Below are 18908 nucleotides of genomic sequence, written 5' to 3' on the forward strand. Positions count from 1 at the left end.
GCACAAGTACTGGCTGTTACACAAGAATGTCATATAGACTATAACTAGATTGTTTTCCTAGATTATAGCTGACTCCTCCCATAAAAGAAATATTAATCAGCAAAAAAATGTTGATAAGATGGCAGAATTAACTGGTTTGTATCTTCTGTCTTTTCTGTGCATGCAAACACCCTTACTGAAGTTGCTTTTTAGGTCATGACCTATAAACTAAATGAACATATAATCTGAAGTTTGCTTTCCAGCCTGCTTCCCCAGGAATTACTCTATTATCTTAACTTGCTGAGCAGCTCAGAACAGTTGCTTTTAAAACTAAATACATTTATCCCCCTTGATGTCTTATCATTCCCTGCAAAAGGTTCCTTCTCCATGTTGCACACTACTAAAACTTAGTTAAGCCCCAACAGGGGCTTAGTACATTCCTTAACAGGAATAACAAATAAAATGAAATAGGTTTTTTTCCCACCCCCTAAAAACAAACATGGAAGCTATTTCCTCAAACACACATCTGCTTCATGCTCTACTTGGAAGGTGAACCGCCTCAATGTGCTACTGCCAGAAGTTATTCTTTGGGCTGCCTTGTTCTGGTTTAGGGAATTTCCAAATGTGTGTACTTTAAAGGGGTGAGGCAGAAAGGGAGAATTCCCTACACAACCTTTTTTTCCCAAATACAGTTAACACAGGCTACTAAATCTACCAGCTCAGCCTAAGAGGAAAATTCTGTTTCCAAACAGAGGGAGTCACCCACTGGTGGGTGAGAGACACACACAAAAATCATAAAACCTGAGTTGATTCTGCAACTGGTAATGCTGGCAACCAACCCCTGAAGCCCGTGTGCCCCTGGGTGACCGCCCAGCACAGGGGCTGTCCCCTCTGGGGGGTGACTGACCCCTGAGCTTGGTAACAGGAGTGAAGGCTGCAGAGTAGGGCCCTGAAGTAATGAAGAAAAAGCCACAAGAGAGCCATGTACTTCTAAACAGAGCAGAGGATGGGGAAAATCCAGTCTTCTCCCCACCTCCCATTTGAAAAAAAGTCACAAAAAGAAATGGGCATTTTATAAGATCAAAAATTTAGAAAATCCACTGCCGCTACCCTACCCAAAATTGGGTTTGGTTAGACGCTGAATTTTCTGCCCATCTCTTTCCACTTCACAAGGCACTCAGTTCTGGACAGAAGGTCTCAGAGGCAGATGGTTTTGCCCAGGTAAGCACGTCCAAGCCGAAGCCTTAGGAGCCGGACACCACGCTGCTCTGTGCGAGGCCACACATTCTCCCTGTGCGCCCCACACGTGATCTGGGAGCACTGAACCACTTTGTGATCTGCTTGTGAAGCCCTATCAAGCACAGCTATTATACAAGGGAGTAGGCTTGTATTTACTGGCAAGCAACATCTTCCTCTGCAGCACAGCTCTATCAGATGTAAACAACACAAACTTGCACTCCTGCGGCATGAATGATTTCAAAAACCCCACCCAGGCCACCAGCTGCAGGTGTCTGCGTGCGTAAGCATGTACCAGCACATGGCTGTGCAAGACCGCTGGTGACAGCAATGCACTTGCACCACGACACCTGAGAAGACACGTGGTGCTGCTGCCTGAAATGGCTGATGAGTTCCTCCACGTTTGCCGTAAAAAAAATAATTCCCTGCAACAGCTTGTGGTTTTCCAGGGCCATTTATCAGAGACACCAGTGAAGGGTCCCACGCTGGGAACCAGAGGAGCTACCCTATCATTTCCCATTACTGCTTCCAGTTCACCAACCACACAACCATCCAAATGAAGAGAGATCGAACTTACGAGTTTACACACAATACTACAATGTTCTTCCACAGGTTTCTTGTTCCCACCACTTTAACAATACAGACTTTCTTCGGTCTCCTGGTGATCTCCTTTTCCAGCTCTGAAACAAACCAAAGCAAAATCATTCTTTCAATGGGAAGAATGAGAAGGAGCAGCTTTGCTTGTGAACTACAGATATTCTGAGGGATGTTCGGGAGAGCAGGACACTATCGATTACACTAACAGGAGCTACAAAAACGCTGAACAGCCTGCCTAAAGTCCATCTCAGGTTCCACTTTTTTTCTTTCAGGCTTCCTCTAATCTTCTTAGGGCTGAAGAACTGCCCAAGAACTTCACACCCTAAACACTCTCCCGGTTTAAAACATGTATGTAAACTAGGGGCAGTAAGGAGCTTGATCCCAGCAACCATGATATAAAATTTCCTGAAGAACTTCAGGGTTCTGTTAATTTTTAAATCCCCCTCCCCAGCAAGACTGTGTTTGTGCAGTTGTAAGATCTGCTGCCTTTCTGCAATGCACACCTGAAAAGCCATAGAAAGTGCTGGAGCTCAAACTAATTTTTTGTAGGAATTTTTTGAGGTTTCTTCAAATCCAGGTTTCAGAAAGAAGTGGCTAGGACGCTGTCAGCCTATCCTCCCTCCCTCCACGCCTCCACCCCCTGCTCCCCATTTCAAATATTTAAAATTGTTCTGATCAATGTCCTAAACAGAAGACATTTCCTTAAAGAAAAATTCTTGGCCATCGTCAGCTCTGATGTCTTTGCGTTTCAGAACTAAACCCTCACCATATCCTTAAAGTGCTGGGCAGCTCCAAGCTAACTTTTCTTTGCAATGCTAATAGTAAGACACAAGCCTTGCAAATATTCATAGAATCATAAAATGGTTTGGGTTGGAAGGGACCTCAAAAATCACCTGATTCCACCCCCCCCGCCATGGGCAGGGACACCTTCCACTAGACCAGGTTGCCCAAAGCCCCATCCAGCCTGGCCTTGAGCACTTCCAGGGATGGGGCACCCACAGCTGCTCTGGGCAAGCTGTTCCACTGCCTCACCGCCCTCCTAGTGAAGAATTTCTCGCTAATACCTAATGTGAATCTACCCTCTTTCAGTTTGAATAAATATTGCATCTGGTATTCTTGTTGGCCTGGGACAGCAATGAACGGCACTGCTTACTTCCCAAACATCATTAGGTTAGAGCTCCAACACCTCCCTAAGCATGCCAAGCAAAGCAGTTTCCAAACTACTGGATCAGTGAGGCAGCTGCAAGGGCATAAAGTCTCGTAAAAACGAAAGAAGCTGTGGTTATAAAGAAGCATCACAAAAATGATGCACTCCAAGGATACAGGCTAGGACTGGGTTTCAGGGCACAGGCTTCTACTGCTGCTTTCTAGACTGACGGTGTTTACAGGCGGCAGCGTGGCCCTGTGCTGAACTGTGCATGTGTTCCCTTCACGCATGCATTCCCTTCATGCATGCGCAATTAGTGCTGGTGTCCTCAGTCGCCTGCACTGCCCTGCCCTGACCTCTGCCTTCCTCCACTGAATAGCAATCTCTTTAAGAGACACAAGACAGGGAAAAATGAAAGCAAGTCATGGATTTATGAACAAAACGAAAGACACATTTGTCTGCTGCTACTTGAAAGCTGCATCATAAAAATAATAAATCAAAGAAACTACTTATATGCAAATAGTTAAGCTATTCACTGCTCACAGGTCACTCCTGGTCTTCTACATAGAGTAACTACAAGGAATGCTTCTGAGAAAAGCAACAAAGGGTATTTTACATTAATGATTGTACTTAAGCAGAATATTGCTCTACTACTTTCCTTACTACCTGATAATAGCCATTTCTCCCCAGAATCTACATGGCGTGAAGCTCACAAAAGCATAAAAACAGAGGCGGAGCAAAAGAGGAAATTGGTCAAACTAATATTTGTACTACAGGAGCACCCAGCAGGCTCAGCAATGGATCAAGGCTATATTAAAAAAAAAAAAAAACCAACAGTAAAAAAAGATGGTACCTAATCTTGAAGAGCAAGGCCAAAATGATTTTTGTAGCAAGATTCTGGAAAGGAGTAAGTGGGGATGAAATAATTCAGAACAACTGAAGCAGTTAGATAAAAACATGGTTATAAAGCCTATAACGGAGCCCAAGCAAAACCTTCTACAGCAAAAACGTCAAAGCAAGCACTAGAAGCAGCACAAGGTTTTGAAAAGCTACTATGACTGTTTACTATTTCAGCTGAAGGGCAACAATGAAAATAACCACACAAACAATACACGTTGCACAGATTTCACGTGGACATAAAGGTTTACTTTCAAACTGTCTAAGAATGACCAGATCTGGCCTGTCAAAGTAAAACGTCATCTGTGTCAGCAGAAGACAGTCCTTGATGCCATATTCTTTGGATTTTCTTAATTAGTTTTTTTTTTGTTTCTCAGAGTAATTTTTTTTTCTTTGGGAAAATCCAGTCTCAAGAAGAATCCAGTCTCAAACATTACATCAAAGAATGCACAGCACCTGACTTTTTACTGAAAGCCTTCTGGCTTTACCAGCTATTTACTCCTCCATCCCTCTACAACGTGTTGAAACTCCAAATCTAAGTAACCTGCTTCAGATGAAGGAGTCTCCCCAAGTCTCCAACACCATCTATCTTTTTGAGAACTTTCTCTTCCTTAATTTTTATATATACCAGTCAGATATTACCCCCCCCCCCCCAATCAATCATTTACAATAATCAAAATATCATTCAGATAGCAACGAATAAGCTATGGGAGTTGGAAAAAAGTCATCGCCTACAGAACTGGCCATCATTTAAGTGGCCTGCTGTCTTTGGAGGTCACCTGCCTGTACAAAAGGACCAGCTCGGACTGACTGTGATGGGCATCAGCTGAGTGACGGACAGCTCTTTGGCTGCCTGGACATTATAAATCAACGTTAACATCTTAAAAGAGAAGTTGAGCCAATGCCTATTAAAATCTCATGGAGCATACTATTGCTCTTTCTGTTGCTGGACTAACACCTGGAAAATTTCCCCTGCCCCCAACTTATTCTTTGATTTTGCACTGAAGTCACCAGTTCAGAAGGAATTTGCATTAAACATTTCAGTTCTGAATGATTTACCAGAAGGGTGAATGTGGAAAATAAAAAATACTTTTATCCATTTACTCAGAGGCCCATTATGAGTTTTCCCATACTCCGGAGCCCACACACACTCCAGGCTTCCTATTCAGGGACTCGGTAGGGAAACTATCAACAAGCTAACTCTTTATATCTCAGTGGAAATTAAAACTATTCATTGGGAGACTTAAGAAGTCTCACAGGGAGAGGAACCCTACCAGCTTCCAGCTCCCAACGCTGTTGAATTCTCGTGGGATCTTCTGCGTTTCAGGAGCATGGCTTTCAAAATCAGAAAGTATCTTTAAAGCCTTCAAATGAAGGCACCACCCATCTCTGCATCACTTGGCAAAGGCAAAATAGACACAGGTCAAATGATGCCGCCAAAAAAGGATGTCCAAAATGACAAATGTCCTGGGGTGATGGACTTCTGCTGGATTTTTCTGGCTGCTAAACGATACTGTCAGTAGCTCTTTGAACACGCAAAGAGCTATGGAAGCCCAGCACAGAGGCTCAATCAATCCCTGGAGCATGACAGCTCTGCAGCAGGAGGTAGATCAGTCTGAAATGCAGAGCTGAAGCAACCTACTCTCAGCCATACTGAGTTACTGGTACACAGGTTTATTTATACCTTCCAGGATTTCTGTCTCCATGAAGTCCCTTTGTGCTTATTTATTTATTTTTATCACAGAGAACTAGCAGCCTGAAACATTGCATTTTTGAAAAGCCAAACAGGAAAGGAATACCGAAGTCTATCAAGTCACATACAGAAATTATAAGGTGGGTAAAGAGCTGACTGATGGGAAGACAGCAATAAGGGACAGAAAAATGGAAATCATAAACAGGTGGCAACAGTTTAGTGGCGGGGTGACTTGTCTGATTCTAAAAAAAATAATAATCTTGTTTAATAATTTCACTAGGGAGCTTGGCACAAACCTTTGGAATGTGCCAATGAAGTCTGGTGGTGACAAAGTGAGGCACTGCCAGCAGTACAGCGCAGAAATGGGACATTAGAGGGAACTGGGTGAGCTTGAGACCCTGCACTGCAAAAGCAAGTAAAAATGCAAAACACAAGGCAAGATACTCAGGGACTGTTGGGAAATGCTTCTGCTGCAAGATGAGCTTTTAGCAAATACTGTTTTGGACGGACTTGGTTATATGCTACTTGAACATATAGGCATCTTGAACTACTTGAACTATAAGGCACCAGTTCATTGTGTCCATGAGGCCTTTGCAATTCAGACAATGAAATACTGGTGCTCCTTTACAATTCCGGTCATCAATATTTGAGAAACTAAAGCTCTGGCAAGCCTATTTATAAAAGGAGAGGACACAGAGGAGAACTTCAGCTCAGCAAAGGAATGCGGCTGCTGTCTGCTCACATAGCATGGGAAAAGAGAAAAAGACATTTAAGATAAAGATGGTCACAGGAGCAAATAGGGAGGGAAAAGAGACAAAGGACCTGGACAGATACTGTGTATTTGAATGGAATGCTAAAAGGTACCCCAGTACAAGAGCAATTTGGAGTCTGGAATGGCCTTCCAACAAAAGTGCGGGACATAAATACTAAAACCATCTCAAATGAGGCTTATTTCCTGAGAGCAACGCTTTAACTCAATGACTATTATAGCAAAGGACTGATTGCAATAATTTGTTGCAATGCTGTATTTCTAATCACATTCAGAAAAAGATAAGAAAAGCCAGACATAAGGTTGCCACTGCAATCTTCAGTTGCTCATATGCATTAAGATACAGCACTTAATCAGATGATCACACATTTGTTTTTTCCGCCAGAACGCTCACTGCAGTCAGGAAATGGGCAGCTATTAATGATGTCTCTACCTTTCCCATTCAACATGTGTCCCTCAGCCTTATTATCCAAACCTCCCAGTGAGTACAAAATCATAGGTTTCCTCAGAGATATTCCTACAGTGCTGTCAGAATATTCATGTACTTCATAAATACCAATGAAATCATCTCCACCACCTTCTTGTAAGAGCAAGGACAAAGCTTATTCCTGTTTTGCAGGCAGGGAGATAAAATACAGAGGAATTGTGTCCAGAATGAGAAAAATCACACAGCAATACCCCTTGTAGGTGCCAATATAAATGCTGCCAGCTTTCTGCCAGTCAAGCCCCAGAATTACATGCTAGAGACAGACATTGGAGAAATTGTGATTAGTGACAGCACTGAAAGAGCCTGATTCCAGGGAATTTCCATTATCATACAAGAACATCCCTGGCAGACACAGGGAATGAGTACAGCTCTTCAGGAAGCATTCAGCTTCATTTCCCCAAGACTGTCCTCTTTACTTCTGCAAACCCTCTGCCTCATTCACTACACACCTTCCAAATTCTGCAACAAATGAGGAACAGACAACAGCTTCATTCCCACAGCATCGTCCATGCTATGCACAGATTCGTCCATCCTATGCCCTGTGGAAAAAATAGGTCGTAATCATGTTATTCAAGGCTGTATCATCATGCCTTCATGCCAGGAGGCCAAGCAAGGGTTGCCCAGGCAACCTGACTTCTTGCATTTCCCAGAGCATGACTTGGCAATGTTTACGTTCCTCTAACATTACCAGCATTAAAAAACCCGAACCACAACACAAAGAACACCTCAAATGTCATTGTCTGAAGCCATACCTGGGCCATCAGGAGGTTTCAGGTACCTACACATGCACTGCTGCTATCTACTGCCGGAGCTATGGAGGAAACCTCAGCAGGCAGAGCAGGTGAGTTGCACAGTACGGAGGGGTGAAGCACACATTTTAGGAGTGGATTTCACAGGAGAAGAGTGCTGAGACTCAACAAGCTTGACAGCTTGTTCTGGATGGAGGGGGGGGAGCAAAATGGTCACAGCCCCTTTGGTCTCCATGGTCTAGGCTCTCCTCTTTCTCTACAGCTGTTAATTGCCCCCAGTCCGTTGTTGCCTTTGCTCCTCTAAGTTCCCTCCAACTATCTTTATTCTTTGCTCCTACAATTCTTTTCACTCTTATTTCCTCTCTTCTCTGTCCACCGGTCCCCTCTTACTGTTCTGCTTCTCCACTTGGTTCCCGAGATCTCCTCTGCTGTCCACATCCAGCCTCAGCCATCCTCTCCCATCTCGGTGCACGTGAGCCAGGGGAGCACCGGCAGCACCAGGGCTTGCTGCCAGCCCTCTGCATGCGGTTCCTGCCCCATAAAGCTGGCTCCTCCGGGAGGAAAGGTAGCGCTGCAGATAGAGCCAGTGTGCCAGCCGGGCACAAAGCAGCTGTGACAGCCTGGAGCACAGCCAGCAAGAGTTTGTGGAGGACTCAACTAGTGAGAAAGAGTCATTCAAGCTTAAATAGAGGCTGACACCACCTCTCCTTTCTCTTTTTTTCTTTCTCTCTTTTTTTTTTTTTACTTTTCTAGCATATTTGGCTTTTTCCCAGTGGCATCAGAAGGCACATCCTCAACAGAGCACTCTCTTTTCCCCCTGTCCTCTCCAAATCCTGCTGCTGTCAGAGGTCACTTCCACTCTCACCAGGGATACAGTCAGGGCATGTATGGGCTCTCCTCTTCCATTCCTGCAGACCTAGCCAGCAGAAAAGGACTTAACTGATCAGTTTTATTCTTGTTACTCACTATTTATCATGCACTGCATGTCCTGAAAGAGTTGCACAAACTCTGTTGGTTCCTGCTCCTGGAACACAGGGGACCACCAGGACCACCACCCCTCTGGAAAGCTGATTTAACATACAAGGGGGAAACAGAAACCACTGGCTGGTTTTGTTTGAGACAGAAATCTCTGTGGCTGACACAGAGTCCTTTGTTAAGACCTAAAGGCTTTTGTTAAGACCAAGTAGCACCTCGAACTGTTTTGACTAAATTTCCCACATTTACCTGACTACCCCCTGGGACTTGCATGGGATATTTAAGTTTGGCACCATTAAACAACCAAGAAACTGGATCTGGTAAAAGAATGCATCTGACAGGTTTGTACATAGCATCACATGGAGTTATCTGTATTAGGGGCCAGGGAACTTGCTTTCCTTCTCTAGCAAATACACCTGGCTCTTCATCTATCACAAGCTTTAAAACAGTAGTGTAATTCTAGGTGTGATGGTCTAAGGATATGAGTAAAGCTTTGTGGGGAGAGTTAATATCTTCTATTAGGGAAAGATACTTTCACATATGAGGTTTTTTTCACCCTTCCCTCTGCTATTTACCCAATGAAAAAAAATGCATGTAAGTACATAGATACAAGCCCCATGCTTAGGAAAAAAATAATATATAGCAAAACAAAACAGAAAACTAAAAAAAATCCTAAAAAAAAAATAAAGAAAAAAGTCATGGCAGTGTGTTGCTCAGCAGCAAGAAAGGTGAATGTAATTTTTTTTTTTCGATTAAAAGGAAAGCCCCTGAAAACCACAGCTTTCCTAACTGCAATCCACACACATATGCACACATAGTACTTGCCACCCCTGTACCCCTTCTTCCTCTCCATATTGCGTCCTGCACGCTGAAGTATTGGCATCTATTTGGATGCTTGATTTTTGCTGGCCACTTTTGTAATTACAGTAATATTATTCCTTTAAGCTTAGAAAGGAACTGTGGAAAGGAACAGCTCCAACCTGTCTGTCCACAGAGGAACTCTGGTTTGTGTTTTCATCTGGAGATGAGCAAAAAGGGGTTTTTGTTATTCAGCCTGGTCAGGTAGTTATTTTTCTCTTAAGCAACATGTGAAATGTCTCCCACCACAGGAAAAGATAATGAGAACCAAGAAAGGGTGGGTTTCCATGAAAGTATCAAGTCTGACACTCAGGTAGCTGCTGATACGGCTTCTCAAGCGGTTCATTTCCCAGCACACCCAAACATGCCAGCAGCGCTGGGTGCTGCTGGCGCAGGAGATCAGCTTGCAGCAGTCAGTCAGCTCCAGCCAGCAAACAGACCCTTTGTCCCACACAAAGACAAGACATGCATCCCACCAAAATAAGGAAAGCTGTCTAATATACAACACACCTTTAACAGGTGTAAGGACTGTTGGTGCTTTGGGGATTTCCAATTCCCCTAAACACTCTTTTCTCCTGTTCTTTAAACAGATGTCCATAATTCCTCGGTATTTATTTCACTCAGGTCAAAATTACTGTCCTGCAGCTGCACTGAAATGTATGTTTCTTTCTTGTTCCACAAAGGAACGGGGAAGACATGGGAAAGTTTTTAGAGAAATCAGCAGTGAAAAACCTGTACTGAATTAATTTTATCAATATATTTCATTTGCTCATGATTGAAGCTGACAGTTTTGGATAACGTTTTGAAATATTTGTCAACAAAATTCACAAAGCCTGTTTTACAAATGACATTTCAATATGCAGTTGGATAAAAATCATTCCCTTGATGCAAAAATGAACTTAAACTTTTATTTCTAAAAGAGGGCAGAGTGTTGAGCCAACTGGTGAAATTTTGAGACTCAGAACATTAGGGATGATTTAACCAGGTCTAATTAGCACACCTAGATTTCTTCAGCATTAAAGAAGAAAATACGACCACATAAAACCAGAAATCTTTTTATGAAGGCAAATTATTCCTGCCAAAAATCACAAGGTATATGAATCACTCAAAAATAAAGCCACTTAGAGGTGCTGAGGAAGCTGCTTTCTGTGTGTTTTGTAACCAACATCATCACCACTACATTACACCCCTGGGACAGACTACTGAAGATAAGGGCAATGTTAATTTACAACACTCTAGGCTCCTGTCAACATCCCTTGTCTCACTTTGTTTACCGTACAAACGCACTCCTGTACTATCTGGCTGGCTGAGTACTGTCCCTGCCGATGGTTTTCCCCAGGCAGAGGTTACCACAGCTGCTGGACCTTTCAGCTGCAGCTGGACCCCTGGCCAGACATCAATTGTTCTCTTTAGAGACACCTCCCAGGACAGCACTGGCAAACCACTCCTACCCTATGGATTGATTCAGGAACAGGAGATAAATTTTGCTTTTTTTCCACCCAATGCGTGGGCCACCTCCCTGTGGAGAAAACAAACCTTGCAGAAGGTTAGTGGCGCTTTCCACTATGGGCGGCATAGCCAAATGGACCAGTAAAAGCTTTCAGCAGGCAATGGGAACAGTGTGATTCTTCAGAGAGGAAAATAGGCCCCTTCACTGCTTGGACAGCAATTCAAAATTGCATTTTCTTCCATCCCAGAAATACTTCATCCACTTGAACGCTATTTCTTTTTATTACGGAACTCATATCAGCTGCCAAAATGGGTACATATGAAACTACTGTAACTCTTGTAATGATCTGTTATATAGGATACACTAATTTGACTGGTACATACGAGTTAAATTACAGTGGGGTTTCCAGCTGGAAGGGACTGCAAGTGAGCAGTTCATAATTTAAATGTATTGGGAGTAATTCAATCACAGGAGGCTGTTACAACAATGCAGCGAGGAATAATAAACAGCAGTACAATGGCCCCTAACTGGAGCACAACAGTTTTTAGCCCTTTCAGAGGGAAAACAAAGAATAAAACAAATCACAAACAAAACCCCCTCTACACAGATAGGAAAGCTCAACAATGGAGTCAAGGGGAAACAGGGATATCTGCATCAGGCTCAATGGCATCCTTTCTCCCAGACAAGTACCAGCTTTTTACCCATTCCCTGCTACAGCAACTACGGGCATGCGATTATAACACACAAAAGCAGAGAAATGTTTTCTTTGGCTTACTGACCCACTGGGGGGACAGGTGGGCTGCAGTTTGATCACATTCTTCATTTGGAATTTCTGCTTTTCCCCTGTCCTCACTCACAGTCAACACTCACATGCACCCAGAACGAGAGAGAAGCTCCTTCCTTTCAAAAGTTTTAGTTAAGCTCATTTCATCCTTTTGATAGTGCTCCTCTTTTGCTCTCCCTACAGAAATGCAGTGTCCCTCCAGGGCTGGGTCAGGAAAGCCTTAACGTGTGGGGCTACAGAAAGATTTTAAAGAGAAAAAGCGAGGGAAGAAATAACAAAAAAACCCAACAATGTCCCAAACAAATGCAGCATTAACGAGGAGGCAGAAGTGACCATGTTCTGTATCACAAAGTTTGCAAAGGATAATCTACTGACAACTGCTATATCTAAATGTATTTGCAGGCAGAGAATCTATAGCATCAAGATGTGTAATAACGCTGTTTTCCACATGAAAGGGAGTCTCTCCTTAAACAGGGGTGTACCTCTACCATGAAACCGCTGCAAAAAGTAATCAGTCATGAATAAGTCATAAAAACATTTTGATACTTAGCATTCCTCTATGGACAATATAATTATACGTGGCTTAAGTAATTCCCTCTAGCACATGCTTGCATCTTTACCATTTTCCTTAAAGGAAACCAAGTAATTTATTTTTTCTTTCCCCTAAAATACATTTTATTTCATCTGCAAATTCAAGTAGCTGACTAGCTGAGACAAGCCAAATTCAGAGTTGGCTGGTAAACTCCTAGTCCAATTGTGAGACATTTCATGGCCTCAGAGACAAATTTTCTTCAAGATCCATCATTTTCACTCTGGGGATGATCTGCAAAAGGGAGGTGGGGGTGGAGAGTACCAGGTCAGCTGCTGCTCACATACCCCTATGCTTTTCAGAATGTTACCAGAAAAACAGCATTTACATTGCAAAGCCATGTTGTTTGCAATGCAGATCCAGGAACTGTAACCCCAGACACAATTACGTGCAAAAAAGCTGATTAACCCGTGTGCCAACTGCACCACCAACCGCAGCAGTGACCTGAATACCACAGACCCAAGTCGGACTTTTTCACCCCTCACTGACGAAGACTGCTTCATTCCTTAGGCACTGATGTTACTGGTGACATTTTTCTCTTCTGGATCAAGTCTGTTCCAGTACTGACCGGTGCCTTTAGCACTGACTGACTGATGCTACAGTCACCCCAGAGACCTCTGACAGCAAGCATCAGCCAGGCTGATCCCCGTGGGCAGAGCTGTGGGGTGAGGTCTCCCTGCAGCCCCTGGGGTCAGAGCATGTAGGGTTTGAAAAAGTGGGGAAGAAAGAAACTTTTCCACTGTTTTCTAACTAGTGAGTAGTCTGATACAGATTGCAAGTGACAGTGCAGAATGGGTGTTTATCATCACCATCAGGCCTGTGAGAAGGAAGAGGGGAGCCTGAACCAAATCTGACAGGTGCACTGGTGAGAAGATCCAGAAACTCTTCACCTTTGTTGTTAGAGCCACACAGACACACAGTCTCTTCTGCAAAGCACCCTGTGAGACAGGAGCATGGCTATTTCAGTGACAATCCTGGTGACAATGAGAGTCAGCTCTTTTTAAAATCACCACCGAGGAACTGACAATTGAGACTCTCAGCCCAAAACTGTGCCCTACTGCTACCGCTTGTGGGCCTCCTCCCACCCCCAGAGCAGCATCGCTCAGATGGTGCAGCAGAGGAAAGCAAAACGGCTCTGGGAGCAAGGCTTTAAGGAGAAACTGCAATGTGGTTTAGGTCTGCCACAGGGCTGGCACTTTAGAATTGGAGGTTCAAGTGCTGCAACTTCTCCAAACCAACAAAATAAGTGATGCATGATGAGCAGGATCCCAGCGAGCATCTTCCTTAAAACACAGGAAGATGTGCCTTTCCAGAGGCACACAGAGCTAAAGGCGCACTCTGTAGCCATGGTAAAATTCTTCAAGAGATGTCTCTAAAGACATATGGCACTGCAAGATGAGATTATAATTACTAGGACTGTTCAACAGGCCAAGTAATTTTAAACACAGCGCTGGAGTTCGGAATGGTTTTTCAAGAAAAGCAAAATGAATGAATGAATGCATGAATGAACAGGATGATTTTACAGGCAGTAAATAGATGATTTAATTCTGGGCAGCAATACCACATGCAGCCTTTGGAGCAGGGCGGAGGGATTTGGGGTTGCCTGTCTATCCTACTCACCGGGCACCACTCCTTTGATATCGCTTTCTGTGTTCATCCTGTTCTTGTGCGTGAACTGAAGGATGAGTTCCTTGGATGCCTCAAACTGTTGTGTAGCCATCAGCCACCGAAGGGACTCTGGGAAAATACTTTAAAGATGGAAAACAGGTTAGGGTTGCTTCCAAGTTTCTGTCAGAGGAAGAACTGATAGTGTTTAGCTGCTCATTTAACCATTCACTAGCTACATTAATTATTTTCAAAAAGCAGAAGAATCACAAAATAAAGAGGAAAAACAGGTTCAGAATGGGCAAATCAATGACATTTTCTTTTACACCGATTCACAAATGGTACAGGAACTATCCTATCACATAGAAATAGGACATATTAGAATTTTATAATGTATTAGAGGTGCTCTGCCCTTAATACAATCCTCAAAAAACTGGGAGAACGTGGCAGCACTGTCTGAAATAGACATTTGCTGCCAAGGAGGGAATGAATGAGATGTGCAGTTAACATGGTAATTCAGACCAAAGAAGGAAAATAGCTGAGAGAAGTGATTTGGATTCTCTTATAAAGACACAGAGAAGAAAGAGAAAAATTACTTTTTAGGATTATAATGGAACAGATTTTTAATTTTTAAACATGTCAAAAAATCTTCTCCCACATATGCAGACTTTAAGTCATTCTTTTAGGCAGGTCAGTATTGTGCATGCTCCAGACAACATCCAGTTGTTTCTCTAAAAGCTTCCCTAGTAATGACAATATTATGTTAGTTGAGTTACCTTAAAAATATACACATGCACACAAAGGTACAAAATACAAAAGTTTATTTTCCAACTGGTTGTTTCCTTCAAGTGCTGATATTCACCTGATTCATTAGCTTAACTGATCTTTCTTCCTTTTTTTCCCCAGATGAGCTTATTTTAATAGGAAACCAAAAGAAATATGTAGATCTTAAAAACTCCCATACTTCTGTAGATACAAGAACTTTCCTATCAAACTCCACGCATATTTTTCTTTCTTATTTAGGCCCCATTTTCACTAATCTTCCAAAAGCCCTTTCTAAGAACAAATTTAACAACTACTTTTACCTTCAAATATATAATAAACCTGACATTTCCTTCACAAAGCACTGCTCTTTGCTGTGGATGCTGCCTCAGTTCTTACACTTCTAAGCAGCGGACCAGGCAAGGCAATCGCACCATTATGGTACTATCTTTTAAGGCTGATGTAATTTCGAAGACAGCTTAGCGCAACCTCCCATCCTAGATAGAGAAAGTATTATTTTTCTTTTGAAAGAAGAAGAAAGAAGTCAGGCAGACTGCAATCTAAATGATATCAGGCAATAAAAAGATGTAACAGCCATGATGGCAGCCATTCAGCTTGACAGCTTATTTACTACCGCTGGTGCTGCATGGGCGCATTGGCATATCCTTCTGTACTGCAAAAGCATTTTTTTGAAAATATTAAGAATTCTTTGAATGCACAGTCTCCCCACGCTTGGCTCCAGAGAAGGGACAGCCTCCGCCACTAACCTAAAAGCTGCACCTTTTGCACAGTCTGCTGACAGGTCCCAAATGACAAGCCCTCCGGTGATAACTGCTCCTAGGGAAAGGAGGAGAGCTGCAGGGATGGGCACTGTGGGGACAAACACCATCTTCACCTTCCAGCTCCTGCAGTTTTCTCAAAGGAAAAAAGTGCTGAAGCCTCACGTCTTTCAGCTGCTCCATTCCTCAGTGCAAGCAGTGGGAGCTTCATTTAAGGATCTTTAAGACTTCTGGGCTGCTTTGAGCCCAGGTTATCAGGCACAGCAAGGGGAAGTGCTGGGTGCTCCATCTCTGTGCGAGCACCCAAGCATGGACCCTGCTGCCAAGGGTCATCTGTACGTACCTACTGTTGCACTTCCCGTTGCCAAACCAAGAACCACCACAAACTCAAAAGCCAAAAAACAACCCCTCATACCTAAAACAAGGAGGCAAACCCCCTGGCCCCTGTGGACTTCTGCACAGAAATTTGGTCGCAACCTCGTGCTTCATCACCTGGCATTAAATACAAATGGAATGAAGCTGAGACAGCTTTCTGCTGAGGGTGGGCAGTCACCCAGATCACCGGGCTGAGCTGACTGCAGACATCTGGTTGATAGTCTTCTACCTCCTCCATCCGTGAGGCAAGGACCAGCCTTTTGCAGTCAAAGAAAAGAATGGGAGGTGGGTGGCTAGAGGGAAATGTTCATCTCCTGTTACACAGCTGCTGCTTGGGAGAGGAGAGAGGGAAGAGAGGGAGGGACACTGGGGAAAAAGAACCAAAGGCTGAGAAATCTGAAGGGCAGTGAAGAATCCCGGACAGACAGACAAAGGCCAGGCAGGTACCACATGCAGCTGGAAGAACCATGACCCTGTCCAGATGCAGAGCAAACCTATGCCCACGGAAAGTGTGTCGTGTGTCAGTTAGGGGTCTGCCCAAGGGCAACAAGCCCAGTTATTACAGCTTCGTGTCTTGGTGAGGATAAATCCAACCTAACAGCACCAGAGAAGAACTGGCCACCCTGTCCCCATTCTTCAGTTTTGGTTAGAGTCAATCAGGAGTTTATTTCAGATTACTGATACCTTTGCTGACCTTCACAGCATGGTCTTGTCAGGAGTTTACTTTGTCCAAGGGATGGGAGATAATGCCTCTGTATAACTGGAGCTCCCCTTCCCTCACAACTCTAACACAAACACACACACACTTTGGAAGGAGCCTAACTTCTTACAACCCATTTTTATATGCTTGTCACCAAGCCCTGTGCTCATGTCCAGCTTATGTGGGTGCCTCAGCCCTTCCAGAACGACCTGAGAGCTCAGCAAAGCCATCTGCTCGATTTGCAGGTGTCCCAGCCCACTAGCCTATCCCTCCTAGACAAATCTGGTGCTTCTCCCTTTCCTCCCATCCATGCCCAGCTTCCCGATCCACTCAGCCACCCACCTCCTAGGGATGGTATGACCTGCCATGTGCATGTGGCTGGGAGCAGAGCAAATCTATACGTGGGAGAGGGCTAAGCCCCAGTCTGGAGGGGCAAACAGCTCTTACGGCAGGAGATGGAAGTAAAGAGAGTAAAGAGGCAGCAGTGCAGGGGCTGTCACAGCGTCTGTTATTGAACTCACTGCTTTGGGTACATGATGGGGAATTAATAAGCAGTGTTGTTTTCCAGTCGTTCCTTTATTACAAATCAGTGAGTTTTCTTCCTTCATCTATAACATATGCCGAGCATCCACGCTCAGCTCCCCCAACACAATGCTGGGGGCAGAAGGGAGGAAAGGAAAGAGGTAATAAAGCGGTGGCACTTTCCAGAGAACATACAACAGATGGAAGAGAAAAGCCTAAGAGAAAAGTGCATATTGTACCGACAGCATAATTAAACCGGCATCCTAACCACAGTCCATTTCTGCAAATGCAAAACGCCTGGGCACTGCAAATCCTGTTACTTTGGCTATTACCACTATCTATCAAGCTGTCATATCACACATTATGTAAGGGGGATCTATTTGCACGGGCTGCTTGTCCCACCCAGCCAAAAAGCCACAAAGCTCTTGCAGATCAGCAAATAAATATTAGCATTTCCTATCGCTTTCCATGTCACCCATGTCCAACGGGAAATGTACGAGACCTTGATTCAGCCACCTGGAAAACGTGCTACCTCCAGAATACTGCTGAGGGGTTACTGCTGTCCATGTTGTCTACCACATTTATTAGGTGTCTTCGTACTATTGTACTGTCCTTTTGGATACAAATACCTGTAAACATTTTGTTTGATATTGGGTTCTATCCAGTTGTGGATACAAGGCATTTCAGCTGGCAGGCATCCCAATGGGAGGTTGTAGAGTAGACCTACGTGTGTTTGCATGTGTATAACATATGGTGGGTTTGGAAGAACAGTATCGCACATGAACAGGAACACTCTTGGTTATTCATCAAGATTAACACTGACAAGATGTGACTATTTAGATGTTATATGTTGGAAAACAGCGGGAAGGGAAAGCTTCACTCTCTTGCAAAGGACTCGTAACTTTCTCCTATGTGCTGTTTTGCCCTCAGCCCAAGCTGCAGCATGTCTACCTCAGGGATACGCTAAGAAATCCCCACTGAGGGCTGTTACCATGAACACAGGAGAACTCTTTAAGGCTTTTATGCATTAATAGAAAAATATTTAACTGGTAAAAATTCTTACATACTGTAACAAGTTTTTACATGTTGCAACCTATCAGGCATTACAACAGCTTGGCCCCCACACAGTTCATAAACAACTTGGTCCTGTACAGCACGGTGGCCTTTTTTTCTCATTTTTCTCAGCATACAATTTAATATTTTAGTCTTGTTAGTGTTATCTTTAAAGTAAATGATCTAGCTTGTTCTTACTCTTATGGTTTTGTACAACACTGCTCTCCTAAGCCTCCATTGTGTTATGCTGCCACTGCGTGTCACTATTAAGACAGAACAACAAAGAAAGGATTTTTGGGAGGTGTATATAGTCCTGGTGGGGATGGACCTGGCACCAACCCTAAGGTGACAGCCACCCTACTTTTCTCAGGACAGCTGTAACAGTGCTGCAATGCTGCCAGTGCAGTGGGCAGAGAGGAACAGGAACAGCTAGGAGGGGAGGATTCCTTGTGGGAATGACCCCCAGCTACTGCCCAGCGCAGACTAGTTAGTACTAGTTAGTGTATACTAATTTGGGCAAAATTGAGCAGGCAGTCTAGTTCAGGGTTGGCTACCTCAAGCACACAAGATGTCCAAGTGCGCTTGTTCAAGAGCTGACTTATGTTATTTTTAACCTAGCTTGGCTAACCCAGGCCAGAGAAAGCAGCAGTGACAGCCCAGAACCACAATGCAGGTTTTAAGGGAAAATTTAGCGGTGCAGCTGCAACCTGACAACAGCTAGGCTGAGATGTGGCCTCTCAACAATTGTTTTCATCTTTAAAGGAGAAGTGACAGTGATAATAATAGCAAAGTGCAACTTGCTGCTCAGTGAAAATGGACCATCTCCCAAGTTCCCACCACACTGCAGCATCTAACTGATGTGTGGGCTACAGCAAATTATGAAGTTTTTATTTCTTATTTCA

At 43.8% G+C, this 18908-nt stretch overlaps 1 protein-coding gene across 4 annotated transcripts in view; it reads right to left on the reverse strand.

Annotated features, from left to right (window-relative positions):
• The window catches only part of SLC22A23 (solute carrier family 22 member 23), a 113736-nt gene that overhangs the window by 16171 nt on the left and 78657 nt on the right, over positions 1–18908 (reverse strand). For 3 of the 4 annotated variants that reach the window (XR_008746253.1, XM_055798426.1, XM_055798428.1), the window contains exons 5-7: positions 13831–13958; positions 7255–7344; positions 1793–1895 (exon numbers count right to left, since the gene is read on the reverse strand). Coding sequence is in view for 3 of the 4 variants with exons in the window: in XM_055798426.1 (XP_055654401.1) it covers positions 1793–1895; positions 7255–7344; positions 13831–13958 (321 nt within the window). In the remaining variant the exon portion in view is untranslated. The remainder of the gene's footprint in view (positions 1–1792; positions 1896–7254; positions 7345–13830; positions 13959–18908) is intronic. The other variant, XM_055798427.1, reaches the window with a different exon arrangement.

This window comes from Falco peregrinus, chromosome 3 (assembly GCF_023634155.1).
Source record: "Falco peregrinus isolate bFalPer1 chromosome 3, bFalPer1.pri, whole genome shotgun sequence".
Taxonomy (NCBI): Eukaryota; Metazoa; Chordata; class Aves; order Falconiformes; family Falconidae; genus Falco; species Falco peregrinus.